This window comes from Pygocentrus nattereri, chromosome 4 (genome assembly GCF_015220715.1).
Source record: "Pygocentrus nattereri isolate fPygNat1 chromosome 4, fPygNat1.pri, whole genome shotgun sequence".
Lineage (NCBI taxonomy): Eukaryota > Metazoa > Chordata > Actinopteri > Characiformes > Serrasalmidae > Pygocentrus > Pygocentrus nattereri.
In genome coordinates, this window is record NC_051214.1 from 25754067 (window position 1) to 25776371 (window position 22305).

At 41.9% G+C, this 22305-nt stretch overlaps 1 protein-coding gene across 6 annotated transcripts in view; it reads right to left on the reverse strand.

Moving 5' to 3' along the window:
- Positions 1-22305, reverse strand: part of lnx1 (ligand of numb-protein X 1) — an 84075-nt gene that overhangs the window by 47168 nt on the left and 14602 nt on the right. For 2 of the 6 annotated variants that reach the window (XM_037538221.1, XM_037538220.1), the window contains exon 1: positions 18124-18854. The exons of the other annotated variants lie outside the window; for them this stretch is intronic. In XM_037538221.1, coding sequence (XP_037394118.1) covers positions 18124-18215 — 92 coding nt within the window. In that variant the 5' untranslated portion in view covers positions 18216-18854. Of the gene's footprint in view, positions 1-18123; positions 18855-22305 lie in introns of those variants that run through there. 6 annotated transcript variants of the gene reach the window in all.

Sequence of the window (22305 nt, forward strand, 5' to 3'; positions counted from 1 at the left end):
TCACAGCTCCTCCACACTTTTATTCCTGCAGGTTCACCCAACACCACGTGTAATATAAATGTGTAAGGGGTGAACAGCATGAAGGCACTGGAAACTTCTTCACAGAAAATGAGCAAAAGGCAAGAGATCTGAGGTTGAAATAATAATAAATTACATCATTTTTCTTTTGGTAAACATTAAAAAATGGGTCCCACAGACCCCAAACACCACACAAGTGTTAAATATGGTTATCATCCAATTCTTAGCTTTTGTACCCAATACTTCATGTTAAATCAGGTGTGTTGGTGATGGAATGTACAAATCTACACAAAGGCAGGGGCCGTCAATGAGAAAATCTAGGCCCAATCTTTTTCCTCCAACCTAGCTCACAAGATATCAAACAAAAACTTGTGCTACTTTTTGACGTATTTTTGTTTATTTTTACAAGCAGATAAATGGTTTTCATAATAAGCTGAGGTGTCTAAGACTTTTGCACAGTGCTGTATGCATCCATGAAAAGTATTGGATATTGGCCTAATATCACAATTCCTAAATTGCTGCATCCATAGTTTTAGTTTATTTAGTTTTATTGCTTTCAGAAGAGAAAGAGTGATATCATGTCATCTCTAAAATGGTCATAATGTTTATAATACTTGTGAGATAAAACAGCCACAGTGTGTGTTGCCCTGTGTGTATGGTTTAGGAGAAATAAACAATGCTCTATAGTATCACTAATGGTCAAACCACCATTCTGCCATTACACACACACCGACCCTAACACACACATGCTCCTCTTCCAGCATGCAGGCACACAAAGGTCTACTATGGCCTATTCATCCAAACAAGATTGACGGCCAATCCTCTTTTGAGAGAATGGATTATCCTGAACCAACCCAAATAACATCCACACCACACTGTTCCACTCAAGCACACACAGAAGGGGTCGCCAAGCGTGTCTGTGGGCTTCTTTTGTTACAAAATGTGTCAGTCATATTACTCATTGTGGCCTTGTCCTGAGCAGGAGGTGAGGCTATTTTCAATGTCCTGCCTCGCTAATCCTCATCCAGTGGATATATTTGCTGGTATTTTATTCCTGCATCTGTGAATTCTGGGACCAAATGGCAGAAACACACACATGGACACACATAATGTGCGTGACACACTAACCTGTCTCCCTGAGCTTAAGGACCCTTTGGTTAATCCAGGGAAGAGAGGAGCCATCATCATTATAAAAAAAACTGTCTGACTGTCAATCCTTTCGGCACAACACCGCTACTACCTCTTCCACTGAGATCCATCTCAGCCAGCCTGCTAATCCAGACCAAAGGAGCAGTGCAATAATCACAGATGTGTGTACGACTCACACACACATACACACACACACGGGTGAGGACAGCAGTGTAATCATCATAGCTCAGTGTCGGCCAGTCTCAGCATCAGGCAAGCTCTTAGTAAAGCGAGATAGAGAGAGAGAGAGAGAGAGAGCCTAAATCACACCAGCACAGCATGTGATCAGCACTCAGTGGTGCACCTACACACATACACTCACTCACACACACATACACACACACTGCAGCAGTTCCATAGGTTGAGCATTTGCAGGGCAGTGACGTTAGCATCTGTACACAGCAGTGCACTACGCCATTGCACCAGCACATGCTGTAACGCACCCTGAGCTCCATTCAGAAGCACTTCCATCACAAGTACCAGCAATGCAGCATCGTTCATCAGAGACTAGCTCAACTTTACATGGTTAAAATATATGTAGATCCCCTTAATGGTCTAATGCTCTGTATATATTTAAAGATTTCATGTCATGAATACTGGCTTTTTTCCTCATTTTTTCCAAATAAGAGTTTGAGGTAGCATGCAAACATTATGCTAAAATGTAGCATTCAAAGTTTTTATGAGTGGCATAACTGTCTAAGCGTTAAAGCTTGGTGATGCTATAGCTATTCATGACTAGGAGAGGGGCTAGACAGATATTAAAAGCTTACACTGGCCACTAAGCCAATGAGTCTTTTGCCCAAAATTAACATTTCATGGCCAGAAACACATTTATTGTATTAATCTTGCATTTAACAAGCGTGCATCAGTTTGAAAATTCAGTCAGGTGTTGCATTGAAGTATTTTTTCACATTACAAAAGAAAATGCACGCCCACTTTTAGCAGTCTGAAGTTCTTCCAAATACTTTTGTGATCAATTAAATGGAAGAAGCAGCCCTGGACCCACACCAGCAGGAGATCACAAATGCATGTATTTGCAGTCACATCTTGTAAAGCGAGAGGTCAGATAGTTTACCGCCAAAATGTGTTGAGTTGCTTATTTTATTTCTTTTATAATTTAACATGGTTTTTGTAAAAAAAAAAGTAAATGCTTAAAAAACATGTAAGATAGCATAGTAAGCATTTATTTATTTTTTTACCAAAATTTCTCCCTAATTTAGTCGTTTCCAATTCCACCCGCTAGTTAGGACTCAACTAACGCTAGTTAGTGACCCCAATCACACAATGCTATCAACGCTAGGAGGGTGAAGGATAACACAAGCTTTATTCTGATGCCTGTGAAACCAGCCACCCCTCGAACGTGTTTGGAGGAAAGCGCCATCTGCCAGTTCTGTTATGTCAGCTAACAGACGACTGTGCAGACTACCATTGTGTTGAGTGATGGGGACAAGGGGGGGGTGCTCCTACCCACCCAGAGAGAGCGAGGCCAGTTGTGCTCTCTTGGACTCCTCACTAGGGATCGCACTCATGATCCCCTGATGAGAGGGCCAACTCTTTAGATGGTTGTACCACTCAGGATCTCCCACATAGTAAGCATTTCTAATCTGCCACGGTCTGTGTGTGTTTAACAAGAAAATCATGTGCTAATCATTTGGAAGTGTTTGTGCTAAAATGTAACTGAGCTGGGAAAAAAATAACAAAAAATCATCATTTGGAGACTGGCCACTTGGGGACTAGTCTCACTGTCTCTAGGTGGGTGGGATGGCCCTCTCTTTCCCCACATCATTCAGCGTGATGCTAGCCAATGCTACAATCTCTTAGCTGATATAATAGAATTGGCAGTAAGTGTTCTCCTCCAAGTATGGTGAGCTGTCCAGTGACATTGCTGTAGCAGCAGTTCAAAAAGATGCTCTAAGGCCTTCACCCTCCCTGCTTGGTAGCGTCATTTGACTAGCTAGCAGGTGGAGCTTGACGTGACTAAACAGGGTAAAAAAGAGTATTATTTACTCATCAGTCCATACGGTCCATACGTTTAAAAGCTGCAAAAATGCCCATTTAAGCCAGTCAGAACAGAGGTTGTTTACATGTAAGTGTTGAAGATACAGTAACAAAAACAGCCTCCACTTTAAAGTGAGGTTGGAAAATGGTCATATAAAAATTGTTTATGGCTGTTTCTTGATGCATAAATTTACACAGATGTCATATCTGGGCCTCAAGATAAATAAATAAATTGCATTTCCTGGTACATCAGCTCTATATAGTGCTTTGCATGAACAAAACTGAGCTACCTAGGATATAAGTCTCACAATATAAGGAACTTTTTGCATTATAAATTCACACCCCACTGGATGTGTCATCTTCAGGTGTTAACCATTGCAAAGACCAATGCATTCTGGGATAGTAGGGATTCTCTGCTCTGTTTAATTACTCTGTCATATTTAACGGGGAGGAGTGTGAACACACACCCACACATACACTCTCCCACACTTTAATCAGGCCCTGTGTTTATCAAAGGAGGTGTCTTCTTTCTTATCTCCCGCTAATCTGCTGATGAGCCGCAAGCTAGGAAGAACTGCAGGAAGACAGGATTACGAAAAAGAAGTATTAATCTCAGAGAGAAGAAGTCTGGATGGAGGAGAGAAAAGAGAGAGACACAAATCTCTCCTCTTAGCCGTCCAAACACGGTGACGCATGCTCAGCTCAGAACTAATTCAGCGGCTCAGGGATTAGACGCTGAAAGTAAACTGTATCGCGAGGAGGGTGAGAAACCGAATGGAAGATGTAGCAGGAGAAAGGATGTCACTGAGGAACTTTCTGAATGTGTTTGCAAGTTTCCCAAAGAGTGTTTTAATCCTCTCCTGAACTCTGTGACTTTTGAAGCAATAAAACTGATTGTAGTGTGATAGAAATGATCATCCAGTACTGATCACATTTATCATAATTACACTATACACTGACCAGGCATAACATTACGACCACCTCCTCACGCTCATTGACCATTTATTGAATCCACTTACTATATAGGTGCACGTTGTAGTTCTGCAATTACAGACTGTAGCCCTTCTGTTTCTCTGTATACTTTTTAAACACTGTGTCCACTCATTGTCCACTCTATTAGACACCCCTACCGTGTCAGTCCACCTTGTAGAGGTAAAGTCAGAGACGACAGCTCATCTGCTGCTGCACAGTTTGTGTTGCTCGTCCTTTAAGTCCTTCACCAGTGGTCACAGGACGCTGCCCACAGGATGCTGTTGGCTGGATCTTTTTGGCTGGTGGACTATTCTCAGTCCAGTGGTGACACTGAGGTGTTTAAAGACTCCAGCAGCACTGCTGTGTCTGATCCACTCAGACCAGCACAACACATCACTGCAGTGCTGAGAATGATTCACCACCCAAATAATACCTGTTCTGTGAGGGTCCATGGGGGTCCTGACCACTGAAGAACATGGTAAAAGGGGGCTAACAAAGTATGCAGAGAAACAGATGGTCAGTCTGTAACTGTAGAACTACAAAGAGCACCTATATAGTTTCACCTGTTGTGTAGCTGCCTCCATACTATCCTGTTCTATTGACAACGCTGTCCTTTGGAGATTATACAAGCTCTGTGTGTGCAGCGGAATGCCTTTATCAGCAATGGCAGTGTACTTCATTGCCTGTATCCTTCTGGACATACAGTGTAACTCAATAGGCGCCTTCATTACTGAAGGAAACATAATAAAGCAGTTGTTGTATCACAATCAGCTTGACCCACACATGATTAATCCTGATGGTCCTTTCTTATGCTAATCACACTAGAATAACAACCGATAAGCAATGGTTATGCAGTGTTTCTTCTGATGTTTGCATGATTTATCGAAGAGTTTGTACTTTGTGTCAAAATGAATGATTCTAAAAGAAATGAATGCTGCATGGACTTCTTAATGAGCTGACTTTCTCCTTTACACTGCGGTTAGTGCTGTTAGGACCAGAGCAGCTGGTTCAGCAAGGTGGTTTCCTGGCTTAGTAAACTATTATGAAGAAAAACAAAGCTGAAAGCCGCTTCCTTGGCAACACACACATACACATATACACACCCAGTCACGTCAGTAGGTCTCTGTGCTGGGCTCCGCATTGCTCAGCTACCATGTGACACGCCCAGGTGATGGCATCACACCAGTAGCCAACAAAGGCAGTGACACAGACCTAATGCATTCTCTCTCTTCTTTATCACTCTTTCTCTGTCTGTTTTACACTCTCTCTCTCTCTCTCTCTCTCTCTCTCTCTCTCTCTCTCTCCTTCTTTCGCTCTCTTTCAAACATATGCTCTGTCCCTCTTTCTCTGTCCCTTCTCTCCCTCTCTAACCTTTCCCTCTCTCTCCTTCTGTTTCTCTCTTCTCTTTCTCTCCCTTTCTGTTTCTCTCTCTTTCATTCTCTGTCTCTTTTCTGCCTCGCTGTTTCTTCCTTACTCTTTCCTTCCCTGCTTGCACTCTCTCTCAGTTTCTGTCTCTTTTTCTCCATCCCTCGACCCCTCTGCCCCCCACTCTATCTCTGCCTCTCCCTTGTTCTCTCTTTCTCTCTGTCTTTCTCTCTGTCTTACAAATAATTTCAACGTCTCTCTCATTCACACATAAACATGCATTCTCTCTTTGGGCACAGACTATTTCCTCCTTTCTGCCTTGGTACCTTCTCTTCCCTCCTTCACACTCCTCTCTCTGATGGAAACAGCAGGATGAAGGCACACAGCAGATTTATGTTGGTCCCTCCTTCCCTCCCCCAGTTCCTTCATTTTTACTGCACTACCTCTGCGTCTCTCCATCTCTCTCTCTCTCTCTCTCTCTCTCTCTCTCTCTCTCTCTCTCTCTCTCTCTCTCTCTCTCCCCATCAGTCTTTAGTGAGCACGTATGTGCACAAACTTGACAGGGGCCACCCTTTACACCCCTGAAGTGCTCCACTCTCAATTACAGATGCCTGGGCTCTAATGTGTTTGTGTGTGTCTGAGTGCCTAGCTGAATAAGAGCATCTCTCTCTGTGTTCCGGTGAGAGTGAGGGTCTGAAATAGAAATATCTACCCTCAGAGCGTGCAAGATTTTCAGGGCATGAACAACTGCTGAGTTTGTGTGTATATGTGTGTTTGTGTGTGTTCTTGTGCGAGTGTGTGAGTGCTCCAGCCGTGTGCACCTCCGCTGTAATCTTCTGTTTATTTGCGCTTCATGTTCACTCGAGCAGCTTCACTTGGCCTAGTTCTTCTTTCATGCTCACGCAGTAGTTTGAGAACATATAGCAGCGATGGCATGTTACAGAAAACATGCAGTACATAATTTTTCGTGTTTCTTCTCTCTAAAGAGGATTTGCAATGATGTTTAAAATGATGTTTACAGAGTCAGATGTTCATCTCGTCACATTGTTGCACGAATGTATAAGATGCATCCACTAAAATAGGTGCCCAAACCACTTTGGGATACTTCACATCTGGATCTGGCTCATTCCAGCTAAATTAAGCCCTGTAGCAAACTTCAGACCCCAAAACATGATTATGTATGAGGTAAGCTGGACATTGTGTACATTGTTTGCATGCAGATGTGTTTATACATAATAAAGCAATAAGCTTTATTATGTATAATTTATTTTTATATATATTTATTATTAATTAGAAGCTGTGCGATTTCATTACAGGAAGGGTGTTGTTTTTGCTTTCATAAAATGTGAAATATTATCAAACACACAATTGTTCAGAAAATAATTTGAGTTATCATTAATAATACTCATCATAAACAAGTATTCCACCAAGATATGTAGTTCCTATAAAGTATGGTATAGTTATCATCACTGTATATTGCGGTCATTCCATTAATTTTGAAACTGTTTGTCATATAACAATGAACATATTATAACACAGTGCTGTTCAATAGAACTTTCACTTTATAAGTACTTTTTGGTCACAAAACAAGTCTTATTTTGCACTGATACAGTGACACACTCTTCTCTTGCTGGAGCTGAATCTCAAATGGCTCCCTGCTCCCTACATAGTGCACTATGTAGGAATTTAAATACTGGATCCTGAAGCCCAACAGTGCAAAATACAGCTCAGAAATAGTCATTTGGGACTCATCCACACTCGATTAATGAAGCACTATTTGGCTGTAGAGGCTAGAATTTCTAAATGTTCATAGCTAGCACACTATTCAGGGCGTATCCTGGGTTTGACACTACTTCTTACTGAAACACTGAAAGCTGAAGCATGTAATCCAATCAAGTGACATTTTTTAGACTTTCATACTGTTTTACAGTTAATCATACCATAAGTACTTTAATTCAAGCCTGTGATATTAATGATGGAGTTGTTTAAGCTGCTATCTATTAGCCTGTTAGCTAGTCGAACAGCCTAGTTAAGAACATAAGTTGTCAGCCCCTCAGTTTTAACAAAAAACGGATTCCTGCTTCATCAATATACTCGGTGGTCCATGTAAGCAGCATGAGAGTCAAAGATTATTCCATTAACAGCACAAGGGTTTTACATGCTGGGTGCAGTAATACAGTGTTCAGTGGCTGTGAGGTGGTCATGGGTATGCATATGTCATGAATTTTCCAACAGCTTTGAACATGGCTCAGCCAATCAGGTTTTAGGACCTATCTGGATCTATCCGTTTTATTAAATTAAGAAACATGCATCAATATCCTTTCCTAACACCATTCAGTAGCAGTCTGCATGGAATTGCATTGCAGGGCAATTGAAATTCATTCTGCTTTTCTTTGTCTGGCACAGACTTTGTCTGCAGCTTTGGAGAGAGAGCACTGTGCAAAAAGGGGCGACGTCAGTGCTAAGCCCAGGTGCTGAGGTGGGCAAAAGAGGAGGAGAACAGACCGTTTCATGGAATGGACTGTTTCCTGCGCTGCTGAAGTGTCGATTAAGCAACAATGCTTTCGCCCTGGCTGCCTCCTCCTCTTCCTCATCCTCATTAACCTGATGAAGATCGAATCAGGCAGAGAGCCTACTGCAGGCTATGCTTTTGGAAGGAAAATGTGAGCCATGTAAACTAATTGAGAATCTATATGTGGTGATGTGAGGGAGGGGGGTACAGCAGATGTGAATGTGGGCTCCATATGGGGGGGAGATTCACAAGAAATAAGCTCATAACTGTCTGGTGTTGTTTCGTGTTATCTAATCAATTACTTCAGTCTGAAGCCTTGTTGGGATTCAACAGCCAACACACACAGTCTGCCATTTTTGCTTTCCTGCAGTTTTATGTAATGAACTATGTTATTTAAACTGGTCCCTAGTGCCTGCATATGGGTCCACACTTATGTTAGGTAGTTCCCATAGTATTAAATAATACTTACAGTGTATCACAAAAGTGAGTACACCCCTCATATTTCTGCAGATATTTAAGTATATCTTTTCATGGGACAACACTGACAAAATGACACTTTGACACAATGAAAAGTCGTCTGTGTGCAGCTTATATAACAGTGTAAATTTATTCTTCCCTCAAAATAACTCAATATACAGCCATTACTGTCTAAACCACCGGCAACAAAAGTGAGTACACCCCTAAGAGACAGTTCCTGAAGTGTCAATATTTTGTGTGGCCACCATTATTTTCCAGAACTGCCTTAACTCTCCTGGGCATGGAGTTTACCAGAGCTTCACAGGTTGCCACTGGAATGCTTTTCCACTCCTCCATGACGACATCACAGAGCTGGTGGATATTCGAGACTTTGCCGCTCCTCCACCTTCTGCTTGAGGATGCCCCAAAGATGTTCTATTGGGTTTAGGTCTGGAGACATGCTTGGCCAGTCCATCACCTTTACCCTCAGCCTCTTCAATAAAGCAGTGGTCATCTTAGAGGTGTGTTTGGGGTCATTATCATGCTGAAACACTGCCCTGCGACGCAGTTTCCGGAGGGAGGGGATCATGCTCTGCTTCAGTATTTCAGTACATATTGGAGTTCATGTGTCCCTCAATGAAATGTAACTCTCCAACACCTGCTGCACTCATGCAGCCCCAGACCATGACATTCCCACCACCATGCTTGACTATAGGCATGACACACTTATCTTTGTACACCTCACCTGATTGCCGCCACACATGCTTGAGACCATCTGAACCAAACAAATTAATCTTGGTCTCATCAGACCATAGGACATGGTTCCAGTAATCCATGTCCTTTGTTGACATGTCTTCAGCAAACTCTTTGCAGTCTTGCTTGTGTACAGACTTCAGAAGAGGCTTCCTTCTGGGGTGACAGCCATGCAGACCAATTTTATATAGAATGCGGCGTATGGTCTGAGCACTGATAGGCTGACCCCCCACCTCTTCAATCTCTGGAGCAATGCTGACAGCACTCCTGCGCCTGTCTTTCAAAGACAGCATTTGGATGTGTCGCTAAGCATGTGCACTCAGCTTCTTTGGATGACCAACACGAGGTCTGTTCTGAGTGGACCCTGCTCTTTTAAAACGCTGGATGATCTTGGCCACTGTGCTGCAGCTCAGTTTCAGGGTGTTGGCAATCTTCTTGTAGCCTTGGCCATCTTCATGTAGCACAGCAATTCGTCTTTTAAGATCCTCAGAGAGTTCTTTGCCATGAGGTGCCATGTTGGAACTTTCACTGACCAGTATGAGAGTGTGAGAGCTGTACTACAAATTTGAACACACCTGCTCCCTATGCAAACCTGAGACCTAGTAACATTAACGAGTCACATGACATTTTGGAGGGAAAATGACGAGCAGTGCTCAACTTGGACATTTAGGGGTGTAGTCTCTTAGGGGTGTACTCACTTTTGTTGCCGGTGGTTTAGACATTAATGGCTGTATATTGAGAATATCTGCAGAAATGTGAGGGGTGTACTCACTTTTGTGATACACTGTATAAACATGAATAACTGAATGATTGGCCTGTAGGTTGGTAGAAGTCATTGCTATTGTCATTGAAAACAAAAGCATAGTTTTCTAAACCCCTCAGGCCAGGAACAGCGAGTGGGCCCAAACCTTTATTACATACTTCTATAAACTAGGAATAACTCAGTCAGTTTGCATTGTAGTCCATGTAGTTACTCATTAATAAGCCTTAGGAATTTTTAGGAGGTTAATAATTTCTCTTCCATAGTTCATTGAAGGAAGCAGGGATGTCTGTCAAAAGTGTGGATTATACAAAAGTCAATTCCACATTTGTGTTTGTAAGTAGAAGAAACACTTAACTATGATTTGGTTAAGGCTAAGAAAAGCCTTCCATGTTCTTGTCGCTTGATATCAAAGCAAACAGAAAACAATCCGATCCAGTTGAAACAGAAAGTAAAATCAATGTAAAAGTAATATGTAAATAACTAAGTATTTGAAATAGTAAAGCAAAACAACAGTGATAACTCTAGACTTTAGGTTAATGAAGGTGTGCTAAGGGTGAAGAGGTAAAAAGGTATAATTACAGGAGGAAAAAGCAAATGTTGAGTATTATAGAGTGTAAATGTGAGGACATGTGGAGAGGATCAACACTGATAGCCAATAGGCTTCATGAGGTACTAGCACTAAATGAAAGTTGAAGATTTCATACATACAACTAGGCAAACAAAGCATGCTGAGTTGCCATATTCACATGATGTCTAACACTAATGTCAATAAAACACAAAAACAATGTTATTAACAGGAAAAGCATATTCCTGCTGTCAGAACAAAGCCACGTATGTCCATTTTTGTCGTTTTTCAGTTTTTGACATAATTTGAAAATGCCTGTTGTTCTTTACATTGTGTGTAAATTTCATGATGAATGGACCAAAAGAAATGACCCAGAATGACTTAGAAAGACATCTGGTTCCACTGACGTACATTAAAAGTAAAGTATGTTTTTTCAGTCTCCCATTTTGGGGATACAAGGTTTTGTTCCAACAACAACAATATGTGGATGCTTTGTGGTGTAGATAGATAAAAATCATGTTGGTGCAAATCAAATGTAAAGAAATAAGCTGTTGGGCCACCTGCTTTGCTGCTGGACAGTGGCAGAAAGATCTTTTGGGCAGAGCTCAGTGTATGAGCAGTGCTTTCTCACTTGATGAGGGAGATTTAATGGACAACATTATGAAAAATGTAAGATATGTATTTGAAAGTTTCACCTATGTTTGAATCTGTCATATTTGTCTTGTGTTCTTGTGTATGAAGGTTAATGATTATATTATGTGCCAGTATAAATATCTCCATCTAATCTTAAAGCAATAATTCAGTGTAAACTGGCTATGTATTCCATCTCTTTGTCCTCCAGTATCCCATAATTCCTTGCCCCTGTGTAGGCTACCTCAATGATGCTCTGCAGTGTTGCATGTGTGAGCTCTTTATTTGTCTTTGCCTGAATGAGCCACAGAGTGCCGCAGGACACACACAAACGCACACCACCCTGCACGTTCATCAGGCCATACGCTCACTTGTCGTGAAAATACGGTCACCACGGCAACACACAGGCCTTTGGCTGTGTCCCCGTTTTCCTGCTCCGCAGACGTCACACTAACTATGACATGTTGCTGGCTGACCACAGGGGTCTGTCACACATTCACACACACACATACACACGTAAGCCCAGCTTGTCCCTCTGGTCTTTCCAGAGCTGCTGTGTGCTGCTGTAAGAGTAGAAAATGAGTGTGTCCAGTAGGAGCCACACACAGACCTGCGGGCAGCCTCATACTCTGACTCACACGGTGGACAGCTAAAGGCCTCAATTAGGAAACAACTCAGCCTCTTCAGCAGCCCCAGACTGCTCTATTCCAGCAGTTACTACTGCAAGAGAGGCTGCTTCATCAGGAATGTAGTCATTTACAATGTAAACACATAGTAATATCAAAGAGTAATAATATAACATATGTAAAAAGAAAATAATACAGATTTGAATGCAAAAGTCTAAACACGTTTTGTGAATTTAACACATCTTTTACAGGGACAAACTTAAATTTGACAAAATGTAGTGTATTATTTCTATGAAAATGAGTTCAATGTGTGGTTATTTTCACTTAGACAATCAACAAAATATGTAAACTGACCGGGGATTTTGTAGACGACTGTACACTATCTATTCAGAAAGAATCTATTCAAAGAATTGGCTGCTTCTACATAATAAATCTACAAAATAAAAATATATATATTATTAATATTATTATTATTATTGTTGTTGTTGTTGTTGTTATTAAATAGTAGTAGTAGTAGTGTTATCAGAGGATCAGTATGAACGTGAGTGTGTAACAATATATCACTGTTGTCAGAAACCTTGTATCTCCAAAATGGCAACTTTACAAGAGAAGGAATAAACATACTTTACTTTTAATGTACGTCAGTGGAACCAGACTTTTTTCAAAGTCATTTTCATCTGTTTCTGTTGGTCCATTCTTTGTGAATTTGCACACAATGTAAAGGCCAACAGACATTTTCAGATTATGTAAAAAACTGAAAAACAACAAAAATGGAGATATGAATTTTTGTTCTGACAAGAGCAATATACATATACAGTATACATATCTATATGTGTGTGTGTGTGTGTGTGTGTGTGTGTGTGTGTGTGTGTGTGTGTACTTGTGCCACATATCAAAAGAGACAGTTATCTTGTTCCAGAGAACCAAAACTAACCCTGGTTTTAAGTTTTCACAAGTCTAAACCAACAGCATTACTGCTAAAGCCGATATGCAAACCCCAATGTCCCACCTTTTGGCTGTAATGTAACCCACTGTGCAATTTTATTCCTGCAATTCCTGTAAACCAGTGAGTTTTTATTTAAAGATCTCCAAAGAGCTTGTGTGTGTGACATTTGGCCAAGTCTTCTTTTAGCTAGAACATTAACTGAACAGAACTATACAACCATTCACCCACTAGGGAAGGTTCTAATGTAGCACTTCAGTTAGAGTACATATTAAAATTCTAACCAGCATAAAGAATTTTAAGCTAATAAAATTCCTTAAGGCTGAGATCAGGAGCCACTTCAATTTACCAGCCGTTTATCAAGCCCTCTGTCAGATCGCTCAGATAAATATGCAGTGACGGCGGCTATATTGCGGCTATTCCTGATTCCTCCGTCCCTCCACACCTCTGTTTATACATGCACTTTTCTCACTCTATTGGCTTTGCCAACACTGAGGGCTCCTTCTGTAAATTCACTTCATGTCACATCCAAACACACACTTGCTTGTGAGTGTTCAGACACATGGCTCTTACTGATTGTCTCTTCAAACACCCTCGTACATGTCAGTCCACTCCGATTGTACTGAGCCTGCTCTTACTCCCGAATGCACACGCTGTGATCTAATAACCAGCCAGACTAAATTATGTTTATCTGTAATGTTATATAGTAATGTGTTTTGGATCAGACTAGAGGCCTGTCATCCTCGTGTGAACCTAAATCACCGGCTTTTCTACTGTTCCAGTAAAAGAGAGCCTGACAACTGCTTTATTACAGTCAACAACAACAACAGCTAGCACAGGGGGCCAGATCAGGTTATTACTGTTTAAGGCAGACCACTGCTAAAACTCTAATGATGGACTGATAGAAAGTGAGCTTGGGACTCCAAGTCCGACAGTTAATCACTGCATAGTTTATGATGTTAGTCAGGCAGTTTTTCTTTACACCCACCCACCCACTCTCACACACACATACACACACACACACACACACAGACAGAACCAATGGTAGCCTAATCAGTGGTCCCACACATTCACATCAAGTGTGGTTATTATACACGGTTACTGTAGTGAGCCTGTCAGGACTTAGAGCCTTACAGCCACAACTTAGAAAGATGTGGGAACAAGATCCTAATACATGACCATGACTTAGTAAGGCATGGGAATAAGTCATGGCCAGATTACTAAGGCGTGGGAATGAGATCCTAACGTGTGGCCATGACTTACTAAGGCATGATCTCGTTCCCACACCTTACTAAGTCACGACAATGACTTAATTATCTTGATCCCATGTCTTACTAAGTACGGTAAGGACTACGCATTATTTTAAATTATACAGGATGTGTATAAAACAGGGCTTTAAAAGCAGGATTTTTAAAGATCTTTTTTTCTGTCATAAAGAATTTTTCAATCAGAAGGTGCATACAAATAATTATTATTTGTTAAAATGGATATTTTATTTTACAAAAAACATTTGTGCCAATTTTTTCAGTTCTTAACATTGTGTTATTTCATAAATCAAAAAAATTCTGAAGTGCAGAATTGATCCTATAAGTACAGAATGTAACTTGAATGTAATAGTAATTATCTTACTAACTACATAATTAATAGTATAACAAAACAATAAGAAGAACTATTGACTTCTAATCTTTTGGAAGCTGCTGTGGCTAGTCTTGTCACAGTGAGCTATGGGAGACTGTGTGTGTGTGTGTGTGTGTGTGTGTGTGTGTGTGTGTGTGTGTGTGTGTGTGTAGGTCCGTTCTGTGTGTCTTAGGAAGCAGACTCAGTCTTACCAGTGATCAAACAGAAAGGATATGAGTTCTGACGGCATAAAGGCTAAGCTTATAACACACACACAATCTTGCCTTACATTCGTCATGAGGACCTCCGTAGGTTTCTATTGATTTTAGTAGTACTGTACTGTAATCTCAATACAGCTGTACTGTAATGAGATAATACTACCACCACAGCTAAACCTAACACTGACCTTAGGCTCAGTGCTGAAAATGCTACTTTTATGCTCTTTTAGCATTTTGAAAAGAAAAAAAAAAAAATGTGGTGAAAACAACACAAGCTCAGATGAGGACCAGCAATAATGACATAATGACACTGAAGCATTTAAACAGGGCTCATTTATCTCGTCTGAACCAGCGCAAAAGATGGTAGCAGCAGGAAGACCAGGTCAGCTCCCCTTACTCTCTTCATCATAAACCACTAACTCCTACTGAACTAGAGAACACCAAACTGAGGGAGAGAGCGCACGCGAGAGAGAGAGAGAGCCTCTGTCACTGCACTGGATGAAGATGAATGACCATGCCACAGTTCTCCAGCCAGCCGAAAAAGCACCGACTACACACTCCTCCCTTTCTCTCTCTCTCTCTCTCTCTCTCTCTCTCTCTCTCTCTCTCTGTCTCTCTCTCTTTGGCTCTCTCTCTCTATCTATCGTTCTCTCTCGCCTTCTCTCTTCCATGTCTTAATCAGCAAAAGCTAACTGTCAAACACAGGAGACTACAGTCGCTGACACTGTGGAAAAGAGGGAAAAAATGCTCATCATATTTACCATCACACACACTCATACACACACACACACACACTCATACACACACAAACACACACACACATATACACACACACACAGCTCTGAACAACAGAGATAAACAATAAAATGGAGACAGTCATTAAGACCAAGGAGAACTCTTCTCTTCTCTTCTCTTCTCTTCTCTTCTCTTCTCTTCTCTTCTCTTCTCTTCTCTTCTCTTCTCTTCTCTTCTCCGTATGAGTGAGTGTGAAGGTAAGGCGTACTCAGACAGAAGAGGGGATTTGTAAGTCACTCTATTGTACTCTGGATTCACAGCCATTCACACATTCTGAGTGAGTATAATTGGCTGTGTTGGCCAGACAGATGATCAGAATATGCACTTTTCTCTGTCTATCCCCCACACCCGCCTCCGTATACAGAAAAAAGCAACATAGACCACAACTTGCATGCCATAGATGCAGCTACCAGTAACAGATGCCAAGCACACCAACAAACAAATAAACAAACAAACAACCCCACCCCCAACACACAAATACACAATCAAAACAAAAGCCACCTTGTTTTAAAGCCCTGACAGGCTCACTACCGTAACAGTGTATAATAACCACACTTGATGTGAATGTGTGGGACCACTGATTAGGCTACCATTGGTTCTGTCAGTGTGTGTGTGCATGTGTGTGTGTGTGTGTGTGTGTATGTGTGTGTGTGTTTTTGTGTGATATAATTTGGCGTATAATTTGGCTGACAGCAACTACAAACTGGGCAGCAGTTGTAATTACAGAGCGTGTGACTGTTTGGAGGAGACTGCGTGATTGGCACGTTGAAGGGTCTGAAGATGAATCATTAGCAGAGCAGCAATATGAGCGGAGCAGCTGCGTGTGTGTGTGTGTGTGTGTGTGTGTGTGTCTGTGAACCTCTGCCTTAAGAACTCACAGAACATGCCATAATGACATTCAAGACCCTCCACTGTTGATTTTCTTCTGAAAGCTCTGATTCATGTTGGTTCTGCCTTGCCTTCATTAGCAACGAAGGAGTGTGTGTGTGTGTGTGTGTGTGTGTGTATTATGTGCTTACCTATATGTCTTATAGCTTTCCTGCACTGTTAAGCAGCAAAGACTACAACTTGTAACTGCAGCTACCATTAACAGAAGCAAACACACACACACACACACGCACACACACATATGTATATATAATATATATATATATATATATATATATATATATATATATATATATATATATATATATACACACATTCCCCTAGAGCGGTGCATCCCTGCCACGCTGCAGTGTTTCTCTCCACTCTGTAGCCTCAAAGCACAACCTGCCTCAGCCAAACCTGCAACAAAACCTGACGGCTGTCTCCTGCTGCCACGGTAACAGATGTTCACGGCTACAGCGAGCCCTGGTAACCAGCATCCACTCTACCAATACTACGCAGCGAATCAGTATTAGCAGTTGCATCATTCAGTTCCATTGACAGCTCCAAAACAAACACACTAAGTTACACATGAAGTGTGTGTTTGGGTAAAACGATGGGATGGAGGTTTATTGAACCGGGGGGCAATGGAGATGTACGTGCACACACACACACACACACACACACACACACACACACACACACGCACGCACGCACACACACACACACACACACGCTGCAGTATCGTACAGAGCGACTTGTCCTGAATGAGAGACTAGTATGTACTTATAGATCAAAGTGGAGAATATACACAAACGCACACTTGGCTGCAGCTCAGATACTGTTTAGCCGTCCTTCTGTATCAGTCACTTTCATCACTCTTTATTATGCCTGAGTCTCCATGTCTGGTTAACTGAAACTGCACTGCTTTAAACGATATGTTCAAAAAGTCACTTCTTTTTCTCCAGTAATTCACCGTCTGCCATCTGCTGCGGAAAACACTGTTAGATCAGCCTCTTCTCTTCTCTTCTCTTCTCTTCTCTTCTCTTCTCTTCTCTTCTCTTCTCTTCTCTAATTTTGCTCTTTTCTATTCTCCAGTGTTTTCTTCTCTCTTCCTCTCTTCTTTCCCTCCTCTTTTGCTCTCTTCTCTCCTTTTCCATTCTCTCATCTTTTGCTCTCTTCTTCTGTCTTTTGCCCCTTTCTCTTTCTTCTCTTATCTTTCGCTTTCTTCTCTTTTTCGACCTTTTGCTCTCTCTTCTTTTCAGTCATCTTTTGCTCTCTTCCCTTCTCCCATCGTTTGCTCTCCTGCTCAGACATTTCTCCTGAAAGCCCCCTGAGAGAGTCCACCATTCTGTAATGTCTCTTCCTGAGTTTGAGTAGAAATTTCAGTAAAATCAAACATTGTGATCAGATTTGCCAAAATAACAACTCTCTTGTTTATTTGCAGCTGAACAACAGACCGCTCACCTTTTTCTCATTCAGAACTAAGAGGCTTCCTGCTGTTGATGCTGTGAGTAACTGTTATAACTGTGATCTGGGCCAGAAGTGTCTCCCTGTCTCATGTCTAACACTATTTCTCCTATGGAATAAAAGATTAACATTTGAGCTACGAGTATCCTCTGAGTACGCACACACACACACACACACACACACACACACACACACACACACACACTGCAGTACAGAGGCAGGATGGGGTACAGTATGACTTGTCCCGGAATGGAATGTACTTATGGATCGAAGTGGAGACTGCACGAACACACACACACACACATGGACACAGTGCTGTGGGATGGGGTGCGGAGAGTGCATATGAGTGTGTGTATTAGGTACTCACAGCTCCGAGTAGAGGATGTGCAGGTTGCCCACATTGTCTGTGTAGTTGGCCGGACTGAGCCAAGGCAGAACCAACAGCAGCAAAGCCTTCATAATGAGTCTCTCTCTCTCCCTCACTCTCTTTTTCTCTCTCTTTTACTTTCCTTCCTTCCTGTTCTCTTTCTTGGACAAAGGTAATCTTGCTCTCTTTCTCCTTCTCCCCCTCCTCCGCTCGCAGCCTGCCCGGACACCCCCTCCCTCCTTCTTTCCTCCTTGTACCTCTTTCTCTCAGGTGCAAGAAGCTAGCCCTCCTTCTTCTCCTCCCCTCTCCTCTTTCTCCTTCTTTCCCTCCCTCACTCCCTGGACCTTTTCTTCACTCTCCCTCAGGCGACTAACCCGGTCAATCTCCGCTGCAGCAGCGGAGAGAGAGTGTGAGGGAGAGAAAGAAGAAACAGCAGGAGATCCCAGGCAGCAGGGGACCACAGAGAGACTGACAAAGAAGAAGAAGAAGGTGCAGAAGTGGAGGCTGGAGCGATGGCTCTGTGGTGGAGGAGAAGAAGTAAGAGAGGGATGAGGCAAAAGGAGAGAGAGAAAGAGAGCGCGTTAGTTCTCGGCTGGGATGCGATGGCTGCCCTGCAGTCTAATCTGGCCTGGGCATCGTCCAAGAGTAAGAGGATTTGCTCTCGTACTGCCCGCCGTGTGTGTGTGTGAGTGAGAGAGAGACGGAGTGTGTTGTGTTGGAGTGTTTGTGTGTGTGTGGCAGCGCAGCCTCTGACTTATACTGCAGCACGCTCCACAGAGAGTCGGACTGAACCATCTCAGTGTAGGGATGGGGGGTGGTCCGGGTAACTGTCATTATACCCCGCCTGGATGAAAGAGTTTGTGTGTGTGTGTGTGTGTGTGTGTGTGTGTGTGGCACCCCCCCCCCCATTCGCCTACACATGACACACTCCATTCAGCTGTGAAGGGGTTGAGTGTGTGAGTGAGTTTGTGTTTAGTTGCGGGGGGTGTAGGGAGGTGGGGGGAATAGGTTAGAGGGTGGTACCATTAAGCCCCCACGAGTACACACACACGCACACACACACACACACACACACACATAGACACACACACGGAGACACATAATGAGACATGGGAGACATTGCTCTCTCTATCTATCTCTCTTTCTCTCTCTCTCTCTCTCTCTCTCTCGCTCTGTACTTCTATCTAGCTCTTTCTACCTCTCTTTCCCTCTCATACACAAGACAGGCTTGATTATGAGAAAAAACAAAAACAAAAAACAATAAGAACAGTAAAAGAAAGGGTTGCATAGAGAGAGAGAGAGCGAAAGAGAGAGAGTGAGAGAGAGAGAGAAAGAGAGAGAGAAAGAGAGAGAGAGAAAGAGAGAGAGTGAGAGAGAGAGAAAGAAAGAGAGAGAGAGAGAGAGAGAGGGAGAGAGAGAATACATATTGATTCAATACAAAATGTTTACAATAATAATAATAATAATAATAATAGTTTTTGCTGCTGTTGTTGTTGTTAATGAAGCTAATGATAATCATGCTTATATCAGTAACAACAATAATTTCCCTCATGTATTTATGTTAGTGTGTTTTCGATTTTTTAGTATGTGTTTTGTTAGAGTGTGTTAGGTTTCTGAAAGGCTCTCTCTCTCTCTCTCTCTCTGGGAAGAGGGAAGAGATGTAGAAGAGAGAGAGAGAGAGAGAGAGTGAGAGCGAGAGAGTGAGAGACAGAGAGCTCTCTCTCACTCTCTCTCTCTTCTACATCTCCTCCCTTTCATCTCTCAAAGAACAAAAACAGCCGCTGTTGTTTACTCAGTCGCTTCTCATGAGGGTCTGCTACTACTTTAGTCACCACAATTACAATCAGTAACACACACAGATAATAGTATGTTAATGTGTAAATGTAATTAGCAGTAAATATCACAGAATGAATGAAGTGGACTGTGAATATTGAATGTACAGGCAGTGAGGCAGACAGATAAGCCGGTAACCTATTGACAGATGAGCACTTTGCCTGTTTGTCAGTGTTGTGCAGATGGTTCGAGTCAGACTGAGCAGAGTTTACTGTGTTTTTCTCATGCAGAGCTGCTGAGCGTTTAGAGTGAGGATCGCCACACTGTCCTAGTGGAGTGTATGTCCTTCAGCATGATTCCCCACTTTTCATCCATTCATCTGACCTTTCTCTCTCTCTCTCTCTCTCTCTCTCTCTCTCTTTCTCGCTGTTTCATCCAAGGCCTCTTTGAAGTGCAGCAGCAGCTTAGCCTAACATTTAGCCTATGGTTATAACAACATATAAATAACACAAACACACACACACACACACACACACACAAACACACACACACACACACACACACACACACACACACGACTGCTAGCAGATCACAATACAGTATAAGATGTTTTCTACAGCCTCTTTCATCACTCTTTCATAAGCCTGTATCTCCGGATCCTGTTCACTCTACCTGCACTGCTTTAAAAGACATTTATAAACTAAAAATCATGTTCTGTCTCTCCTTCCGTCCTTTCCATCCCTTTCTTCAACTACTTCAGCTATTTCTTGCTCATTTATACCCTCATAAATTCCAAATGATATTTGTTACGGCCCTATTTCTTCTTTTATATTTACTTCTCTTCTCTTCTCTTCTCTTCTCCTTCTCTTCTCTTCTCTTCTCTTCTCTTCTCTTCTCTTCTCTTCTCTTCTGTCCTGCTCATTTCATCTTTTGCTCCCCTCTCCTTTCCTTCTGTTGCTTTCAGAAATAATGAATGTTTCATGAGTAAATTAAATATCAGAGTCTAAGTGGTTGGGTTTCATGTGTGTGTATGTGTGTGTGTGTGTGTGTGTGTGTGTGTGTGTGTGTGTCTGTGTGTCTGTGTGTGTGTGTGTTGGGGGCTAGGATAAGTAAACAGGGAATCTAGTAGCAATAAAAACAGCATTACCAACTGTCAACACTCCTGCCTGTACATCACATAACCACACAACTATTAGCACAGGCCTCTGAACTCACTGTATTGATGCTAGTCTACTGATGCTAGCTAGTGTCAGTGGGCTGATTCTCCACCCTCTGTCAGTCATCTGCACACGCTAAACAAACCTGGATTACAGCCAATCGTCTATGTGGGATTGTACGGAATCAGCACACACAATGACTCATCTTCAGCCCTTCATCGTGGGCTTCAGCCCAACACCCACCCACCAACACACACTTCATGAGTGCAACTGCTGTTCAATCTGTACTCATGGTCAGCCAGATGGAAACACATCACAGAGTTATATGGCGGTCCTTTACTGTGCTCGAGGACACTCACAATCTCATTTATGCACTAAAAAAATAATAACGGCTCACATAACCACATAAAGAGTGGAACTTAATTACAATACCTCGCATTCAGGATTGATGCATCATATACATACGAAAAGAAAAGACCTTCTCACACACAATAAAAGATCAGCTATGTCTTAGCATGCCAGAGTATTCTCTAATTCTGTTTCATAATATAAAGTTTGCGTCCAGTGCTTGATTTCAAGTGTAATCTGCTGTTGGACAAATCCTCCAATCCCTCTAAACAACTATGAATATACCCAGACTCACGAAGAACAGGCCACAGCAAGTCACAGCACGGATGACAAAACAAAGGACGCATGTCAAAGCATCCACAGGCGCTCATCATATCAGTGGATTCTATGTGTTCTACCATGAATTCCTGCTGTGTTGCGTCACTTCCAACATGCCTGCCATCCACCTAATCCGTCCATCCATATCACAAAAACAACAAAAGCACAATGACATAAGCTGCTTTATTAACTATTTTACTTTCTAGTGAGTTTAACTCACTAACAAATTTTGCGTCAATTTATTTCCATCAAACTCAGCTTTAGTTATAGATACAAAAATGCTCTGTATAATAAAGCCATATGCTTTAAAGACATTTGTTTAGCTGTTGACACTTTGCAACAAGAATTTCGCGTATGACAAAAAACTGGCTTCACTGACCGGCTGTTAATGTATCATCGCTGTCCAAAGAAAAACAACTATCTCCAAAAGAGTAAGTTCACAGGAAAGACCAAAAACAGCGTAAAGAGATTTTATTCCAAGTGATTTTAGAGCATTTCCATTGGTCTAGTCAACATGTAATTTTCACACCATGTAAAGGACAGCTGGTGTGTTGAAATTTTGTAAAAAAAAAAAAAACAAATGACA